The 8,787-nt window shown below is 44.4% G+C and overlaps 1 protein-coding gene across 1 annotated transcript; it reads left to right on the forward strand.

Annotated features, from left to right (window-relative positions):
* The first annotated feature begins 456 nt into the window (after nt 1-456).
* LOC136652512 (vomeronasal type-2 receptor 26-like) lies at nt 457-7,822 on the forward strand. The gene is made up of 3 exons (XM_066629453.1): nt 457-621; nt 6,436-6,562; nt 6,918-7,822. The coding sequence occupies exons 1-3, from the start codon at nt 457-459 to the stop codon at nt 7,820-7,822; spliced, it is 1,197 nt and encodes a 398-aa protein (XP_066485550.1).
* Nucleotides 7,823-8,787: the final 965 nt, after the last annotated feature.

Raw genomic sequence — 8,787 nt, forward strand, 5'->3', positions numbered from 1 at the left:
TTTCCTTTTCTCATTGTACTTGGGATGTGTTTTTCACTGTACACGCGTATATCCAATAGTGTGGGTGTCATTGTCCTCTAAAATTGAGTGCTGTGCAAACCAGCACTAAAAAAGTCATTGTTCTTGATGGGACAAGAACCTGACACTGACTGGCCAGAATACACTGCTCTGATTGACAATAGCTGTCAGTCATGCCCAGGATGAACCACACTGTAGGAAAACACTGCTCAAGGAAATGCCATTGTGGGTGGTACTACTGTAAATGTATATGTGGTGCACATGACAATGTGCTAGACCTTATCTCTGCCTCAATATCAATCTAATTTCAGAATAGTGTACAAACATTATCAGCATGTCCTGGCCTTCCTTTTTGCCATTCATGAGATCAATAGGAATCCCAATCTCTTGCCCAACGTGACCTTGGGCTTTAAAATCTATGACAACTTTTTTGAAGGAATGGCCACATATAATTCCATCCTGGATCTACTCTTCAAACAACAAAGGAATGTGCCCAATTACAAATGTGGTAAGAAAGTTGATGTCTTGTCTGTCATTGGGGGATTCACGGTAGAGTATGTCATCCAAATGGCCAACATTCTTAGTCACTACAAGTTTCCACAGGTATGCACATTTGAATGCATGAATGGGTGGCATTAAACCGCTCTTCACTTATTATATTATTTGGGACTTTATCAGTGAATGCCTTTTTTTAGCTTGAAAAGAATTGCAAAGGGCAATGCAATGCAACAAGTAAATTGTTTATTCAGAAGAAATAACATTTGAGAAGTTTCCTGAGATCTCAGTTGTATAGGAGGACATAACATGATTGATCAGCAACCCAGATGTGGGCAGAGATACCTCCAGCTCTAAATAATAATAATAATAATAATAATAATAATAATAATAATAATAATAATAATAGTCAGGGTCGCTGCCTCCCTCCCACCACGACTTACCTGGAGAGGCCGGGAGAGGGAACCCACACTGGCAGCAAAAGCCTCGGGAGGAGGAGGAGAGGCTGCCTGGACCCTGAGCGCACCTGCCCAGCTGCCTGTTCCACCAAACTCAAGGGAAAGAAGGGAGGCAGGGACCAGAGCCCCAGGCCCCTGTAAGGAAGTGGGTGAGGGAGGAAGGGTGGAGCAGAGAGGGCTTCAAAAGGGAGGCCTGCTATGAGGGTGAGGAGGGCAAGGTGTGGAGCAGTTCCTGCAGCCGCACTGGTGAACACCACCCTCAAGAGACAGCAAGGAGGAGAAGGGTGCTGTGACCCCCTCCCTTTGGTCACCCAGCTGAGGCTCCAGAAACACTCCCCTCCACCCTTCGTTAGGCCTCCTCTCCCTTGCTGGGAAGGCCTGGGGGGCAGGGAACCAAGCTCCATGGATGACAACCACCTCGCCCCCACACGAAGCCTGACAACACTAATGTTGGTATTTATATACCGCCTTTCTTGGTCATCAGATTTCTCCTCAAACTTTAATTCAAGGTGGTTTGCATAGCAAAGTTTTCCAAACCCCGTAGGAATCTTTATAATAGAATAGTTTTGATCTTTCATAGAAAGCCTCATTCCTGCTGAATTCCTTCACAGTCTGGCCTCCCTCTGGCTGCTTCGCCTCCCATGCAACTTGACAGCAACTCCTCCCTGCCACTGATGGTCAACTCATTATCAGCATGTCGAGAGCTCCCAGATACTTCTGGTTGCTTTAAACTGGTGTCCCCAGATCTTCAGGCATACAAGGCAGCAACTCTACCACTGAGCCAGACCGCCTGCCCTAAACATGCTTTTCAGTGTATAGCACCCAGATTTGTATCCCAATAAAATGTGTCATAAATGCAGCCAGTTATATACACTGTTCTTAAGCTTAAGCCTGCCAATTTTGTCGCACTGATTTCAATACTGCTTAGTCATGTCTCATATTCTGGGAATACAAACCATAGAGGAGATTTTAATCTTTTAAAAAATGGGAACTTAAAGATCAGTCAAAACAATAGCTTGGCCTGAATCAAATACGTTACCCATTTCAGGACATTAAGTGATGGCTTGTGGACAAGGTGCAAGGAATTGTGTTGTAACTCATTTGCAGCACAACCCTATTCATGACTACTCAGAAGTAAGTCTCATTGTGTTCTAAGGGCAGTGGCATAGCTAATGAATGTGTAGCCCGCTGCTAAGCTCAAAATGTTGCCCCGGACGTGATGTCACAATGGGAAGTGACGTCACACCTGGGCTTTTAAAAAAGTGAAAACTGGGAAGAACACTCCTCCTCCTCCAGCAGCTCACCACCCACTTGCTCTGCTGCCTCAGTGGCATAGCTAAGGCAGCTGTTTGCTACCTAGGGTCAAAGTTGTTTTTATTTTTTGGTTAATTAGCCACAACTTTTGATAGAATACAGATATTCCAATGCCATTTTTTTCATTGCATTCTGCTTTAAATTACATTTCCAATGATATATAACATGATGCTGTTATTCATACATACCAATATTTTCACAATTTTGGTCACTAGTGTCAAGCTCAGCTTGTTGTCCCTCTAAAGCTTGATGCCTGGTGCAATGGCTACCCCCTGCAGCCCCTTAGCTAAGCCACTGTCTATAGGGCTTCCTCCCAGGAAAGTGTGCATACAATTGCAGACTTACTATAATTTATTGATGGGAATGTATACAAAGATACATTGTTCAGTATGCCAAGCATCTCATTGATAAGCAAAATTCTGGATTGTAATAAATACTTTGGTTTGGAAAATGGTGGTTAATTTTCTAAGCTGTTCTGAGCCATGTTTTACCCCATTAGATTACTTATGGTACATATGAGAAACCAGTCACAAACAATAATTTCCCTTCTCTATACTGGATGACAATAAGGGAAGGTACTCTGCACACTGGCATAGTCCAGCTACTGCTGCATTTCCAGTGGACATGGATTGGTCTCATTGTTTCAGAGGGTGATACTGGAGAAGGCTTCCTGAAGAGGCTGACACCATTGCTGGCCCGGAACAGCATTTGTGTTGCATTCTTAGAAAGGACTGTCATTGTCAAGGATCTTAATTGGGATCCCACTCAAAATGCAATATTGCAAAACATACTCAGGATACACTCCACACTTTCAACCACTGCAGCCAATGTTGTTATTGTTGACGGGGAAGCTCAAACTCTGGAACCACTGGCAGCCATTTTATATGCAGCTGAATTTATACATAGACGTCTTATAGGGAAGGTTTGGATCACGTCACCTCGGTGGGATTTTGTCAGCACTGCTGCCAATAAGGGCTTCTGTGCAAAAACATTCCATGGGACTTTGTCTTTCACAACCTCCATGAAGGCCGTGCCAGGATTCCAGGACTTCCTTCAGACTCTAAAGCCTAAAAAGTCACTTGCACGATTTCTCTGCTTTTTTTACAAATCTGCATTCAGGTGTTGCGGTGATGGGAAAATTAAAACTTGTAAACACTGTAGCGGAGAGGAGAAACTGGAGAGCCTGCCTCAGTCTCTGTTTGAAATGGAGATGAGTGATGTGAGCTACCATATTTACAATGGTCTCTATGCTGTAGCACATGCTTTAAATGCTATATATACGTCCAGGCCGAAAAGAATGCTGAACAGAGACACAGGCAAACCTTTGAACATTGAACCCTGGCAGGTACATTCCTCACTGTATTGAAACGGTTATGTATGATGCAATCCCAAGCACACTTATTGGGAAGATAATTGGAGCACAGTGGAAATCACTTCTATGTAAACTTGCTGTGGATTGAATGGGTGGTGTGGGTGAAATCATGTTCTCAAGCACATGGGGGGGCACATTGCTAAAGCTAATCAGATCTGAACCTTGCAGGACTTTGATGACAGACCACTTGGATATCCCATGCACATTGCTTTATAGCCCAAGCCTATGCATGTCTACTCAGATGTATGTCCATTGTGTTCAATGGGGTTGACTCCTAGGAAACCACATAGGGTTGAAGTCTTAAGTTCCAAAATGTAAGAAATGTGGAATATAACAGGAATGTATGATTCAAGCCGCAGGTGAGACAGAACTGCCCCTTTGTAGCCCTTGGAAAAGTGCCACAGCTGTCCCACCTGCTTACACATGTGGAGGCTCTCTTTACATCCAAGAAAGCAGAAGCAAGGAGAGGATCCTCAAGTGTAAGCAGGCAAGTTTCCAGCACCAATGAGCTGCACCATAGCCCCAAGTAAAGGAACAATTCTTCCCTGACCTTGACAAGGCCTCTGTGACTTCCCCCACACTGCAGGACGCAGAGCAGGCCCCATTGGCATAGATGCATCAGTGCTGCAAAGTTTGGATTGGGCCCATAGATGTGGAAATGTTGGATATGATGGTGAGCTGAGAGGAGAGGAAGATGAGGAAGGTCTGCCAAGCGTATTCTAATAGTTTTTAATAAATGAAAAAGTTCTTTTTTAACTTGTACATCCCAGATTTACAGGTGCCTTTTCTGACGGGGGTTTGGTAATACAGTGTGCAATATACATGGAAGTTATCCGCTGTTTTCTATTTTTGTCCAATCTAGATGCACTCTTTTTTGAAGAATGTCCACTTTAACAGCGGTGCTGGCCATGAAGTCTGGTTTGCCAATCAGGAACTGTCTTCTGGACTTGATGTCATCAATTGGGTCACTTTTCCTAATCAATCCTTCCTTAAGATCCCAGCTGGAAAGATTTCTCCAAGTCAAGAGTTTACCATCCATGATGAGGCCATTGTGTGGAATAGCAGATTTCAGCAGGTAGGGCTAAAATCCTTCAGCAAGGTGACTTCTTCATTTGCTTGGGAACCTTCCAGAACATGAGAGCATTCCTGGAGGCATGCACTGCATGCTATGGTGGGGGGGGAAGGATTGAGTGGCCTTTGAGATGTAAAGGAGCATACTTTCCCCTGACTTCTGTATAGGCCCCCTGACAGCCTAGGGGGTCTCCTTGTACCTATGCCAGCTCTATAACTGGTATAAGCCTGAGGAGAGCCAGAGGGTGGGGAAGCTTGAAAACGAGGGGATAGGATTCAACATGCATGACTCCCACCAGATCAACCCCTCCCCTCCCTGACCGACCCCTGTTCCTCCCCTGAAGTGCCCTATTATGCCTCCTCTCTGCCCAATACCCAACCCTGCCAAAAACTTACTTGATTCTCCATTTGTGGCAGCCAGAAAGTGTCCTGCAATGCCGGAATGTGAGTCCTAGCAGTGCAGGGTGACAAAAGGATTTTACCCCTGCAGTGCAATCCTATACCTGAATACTCAGAAATCAGTCTCACTATGTTGAATTGCCAGGAAAGTGTATATAGGATTGCAGCCTTACAGTCACAGTTCGTATTGTACAAGTCTTGAAGGAATGTTGAAACAAGCCATTAGTACATATACCTAAAGTTAATATCCAAATGAATTTTAACTGTTCTATTTTCCCCAGACATCCCAGAAGCTGTAAATCTATCCACACTTACCTCGAGTAAGACCCATTGACTATCACTGTTAAAAGCATATACATAGTAGCCTGTTAAAAGTGCAGATCCGAAACATTTCCCCAACATACATACCATGGTAGCATAAAGCCGAATATATTAAAAATAAAATGCACATTGAAATGAATGGGGACCCATCCAAAATTGGTTTGTGACTCACTCTTATGTCCCATTCTTCTTATTCTTAGATGCTACCCCATTCAGAATCTAATTGCTACTGGGCACTCGTGTACCATGGAGGGTAAAAGGGGACAGACGTCCCAGGGTTCCACCCCTCTGCCCCCAGCCAGCATCCATGCCTCCATCCATGCCTCCCGACCACCACTTTCACCACTTTCAGCTGCCCTTCAGAGACCTTCTGGGGACCGGGAAGTTGCATATGGCCTCCTCCTGCCCTACGGAGGCCTGAAACCGCTGGAAGGCTTTTAAAAGCCCTTATGTTTTCTCTGTAAACCGCTTTGTGAACTTTTAGTTGAAAAGCGGTATATTAATAATAATAATAATAATAATAATAATAATAATAATAATAATAATAATAATAATAATAATGTGTTGGTAAGGGGTGGCAAACCGGTGGGGGGGGGCAATCTTCTGTGATCCTGGCCCTGGTGGCACAGGGGCCAGGAATGCCAGTGCAATTGCCAATTCCCTGACGAAATAAAAGCACGCTGAGTTTTCTACTAGCAGAAAGGCACTTTGGGATTAAAAATAAATCCTGGTATATTTCCTACTTCTTTTGGACTGTGCTCTGAACTGTTTTGAGTCCCAATAGGAAAAACAAATCTACTCCTCATGAAGTCAAATACCACAAGAGTCTACAGCACGTCACTGGCAACAGGGGAGTTCTCTGTTGCTGGTCAGGATCAAGTTGATCTCCTGTTCTTGATCAACTGAAGTGCACTGAAAGAGAAGGATGGTCGTGGTGGTGGGCATCCAATGTTTGCTTCAGCGTTGCTTCCCATTCTTTCTTCTTAGAATCCGCCTGTTTCAACCTGTGTTGAGAGCTGCCGTGTCGGACACAGCAAGACGGTTCGAGAAGGGAAAGCAATCTGTTGCTATGATTGTACTTCGTGCCCAGATGTCATGATATCTAACCAGACAGGTGATTGACAGTTGCTGATTTTCCAGTGAATATTTGTCCATCGTAACACCATAACATATGCCTAGGTATGGTCTGTTGTTCTCCAAACACTTAAATCATGATGCACGGATTCTTAAAGGTAAACTGGTTACAACTTTAACAAGGGAGGAACCTTGAAAGTCTTCAGAGGCAGTCCATTATACAGTTCAGTGCACTTAACTCCACTGGTGCCTGTCACTTGCTGCATTTTGTCATTCCCCTGATACTAAGCATTGTTCACCAGGAAAATGAGGAATTCTTGTCCAACGTTTGCTTTCAAGCTTCCATCATTCTTCTGGATTCATAGAGCTACTGACACTCTCTTTGTCCTTTTCAGATGCAGCTCATTGCATCAAATGCCCAGAAGATCAGTACCCAAACAAGAACCAAGATCAATGTATCCCCAAACAGACAGCCTTCCTAAACTACGAGGAACCCTTAGGAATTGGTTTGGTTTCTATTGCTTTTTCCTTTACAGCAATGACAGTTATGGTGATACTGATCTTTTTAAAGAACTGGAACACTCCCATTGTCAAAGCCAACAATCAAAACCTCACCTGCATTCTTCTCACCTCCATCCTGCTTTGCTACCTTTCCTCCCTTCTCTTCCTCGGAAAACCTAGCAAGGTGTCCTGCCTTCTCCGACAATCGGCTTTTGGCATCATTTTCTCTGTGGCTGTTTCTTGTGTTTTGGCAAAAACCATCACTGTGGTCCTGGCCTTCACGGCCACCCAGCCAGGGAACAGGATGAGGAAATGGCTGGGGAAAAAAGTGGCCCACTCCATTGTTCTTTCCTGTTCCCTCATTCAGGTGGGGATTTGCACTGTTTGGCTGTCCACCTCTCCTCCGTTTCCAGATGTTGACATGCACTCCCAGACTGAGCACATCATAGTGGAGTGTAATGAAGGGTCGATCATCATGCTCTATTCTGTCCTGGGTTACGTTGGTTTTCTGGCCCTCACCAGCTTCACAGTCGCTTTCCTTGCCCGAAAACTGCCAGATACTTTCAATGAAGCCAAATTCATCACCTTCAGCATGCTGGTCTTCTGCAGTGTGTGGATCTCCTTCATTCCTGCTTACCTGAGCACCAAGGGGAAAGACGTGGTGGCCGTGGAAGTCTTTGCCATCTTGGCCTCCAACACTGGCCTCCTGATTTGCATTTTTCTTCCTAAATGCTATGTTATTGTTCTAAAACCAGCTCTCATCTCCAAGCAGCTGCTAACAGAGAAAAGAAGTCATTAAATCGGTTTCTAAGATGATGGCTGTTTTGCATTTCTCTCTCTCTCTCTCTCTCTCTCTCTCTCTCTCTCTCTCTCTCTCTCTCTGTTTCCATACAGTATGAATGCTGCATCACAGCATATTACATTTTTAATCATCCTGATTCTTTAGAATCCCCAAGGTGGGGTGAGAAATCATTTCAGAAGCAATAATTGCACCTCCTGGGTAGCTATCCACAGATAATGTTAATAATGCAAGATACAACCCAGAAATCAAAATGTGGAAAAAAGGAAATACCAAGTTCATATCAAAGGCACGATGCTAAGGCAGCACAGGTGACCAAAAGAACCCAATGGTTTCCATCCTCTAGAACAGGGTTGCCCATACCCCAGCCTGGAGGCCATTTATGTCCCTTGGGGACCCCCAATCCAGCCCATGGAGAGTTCTCAGTCTCCAATGTGCTTCTGGCCCTCCAGAGACTTGTTGGAGCCTGTGCTGGCCCGACGTGACTACTCTCAGTGGAATGGTCTACTTTTTGACCTCTTGCGTGAGTTGCAGGCCAAGGGCTTCCTCCGCTGCTTGCTGTTTTACATCTGTGAAGCAGCAGCAATGGCGAGCCGTGCTTTGTGCGATGTCTTTTATAGGCCTTGAGCTATCATGAAACCTTCATTTATTCATGTAAGTTCCATCTCCAATATATTCATTTATGTAAACTTATTCAAATTTTAAATGTAAAGGAATTCTTTTTTCTTGGCCCCCAACACATATGTCAGAGAGATTATGTGGTCCTCCTGTCAAAAAGTTTGGACACCACTGCTCTAAGAGAAGAATCGTCCTCCAAGAAGTCCTTCCTTCACAAGAGGAACACTTTTTCCAATTCGGGACCTTTATATCCTACTTGAGAATTCGAAATTTGCATGCAGATTTTTTTCCAGTCAAGGATATTTCCGGTCATGATGCAATAACCCAGCTTCTTCTGAGCATTATGA

This window comes from Tiliqua scincoides, chromosome 5 (genome assembly GCF_035046505.1).
Source record: "Tiliqua scincoides isolate rTilSci1 chromosome 5, rTilSci1.hap2, whole genome shotgun sequence".
Lineage (NCBI taxonomy): Eukaryota > Metazoa > Chordata > Lepidosauria > Squamata > Scincidae > Tiliqua > Tiliqua scincoides.

What these genes read in the sequence shown, in the direction of transcription:
- LOC136652512 (XM_066629453.1), top strand. Translation starts at nt 457, where the DNA reads ATGGCCACATATAATTCCATCCTGGATCTACTCTTCAAACAACAAAGG. An exon ending in GTCACTACAAGTTTCCACAG is followed by an intron (nt 622 to 6,435) that starts GTATGCACATTT and finishes CTTTCTTCTTAG; the next exon opens with AATCCGCCTGTTTCAACCTG. An exon ending in CATGATATCTAACCAGACAG is followed by an intron (nt 6,563 to 6,917) that starts GTGATTGACAGT and finishes TGTCCTTTTCAG; the next exon opens with ATGCAGCTCATTGCATCAAA.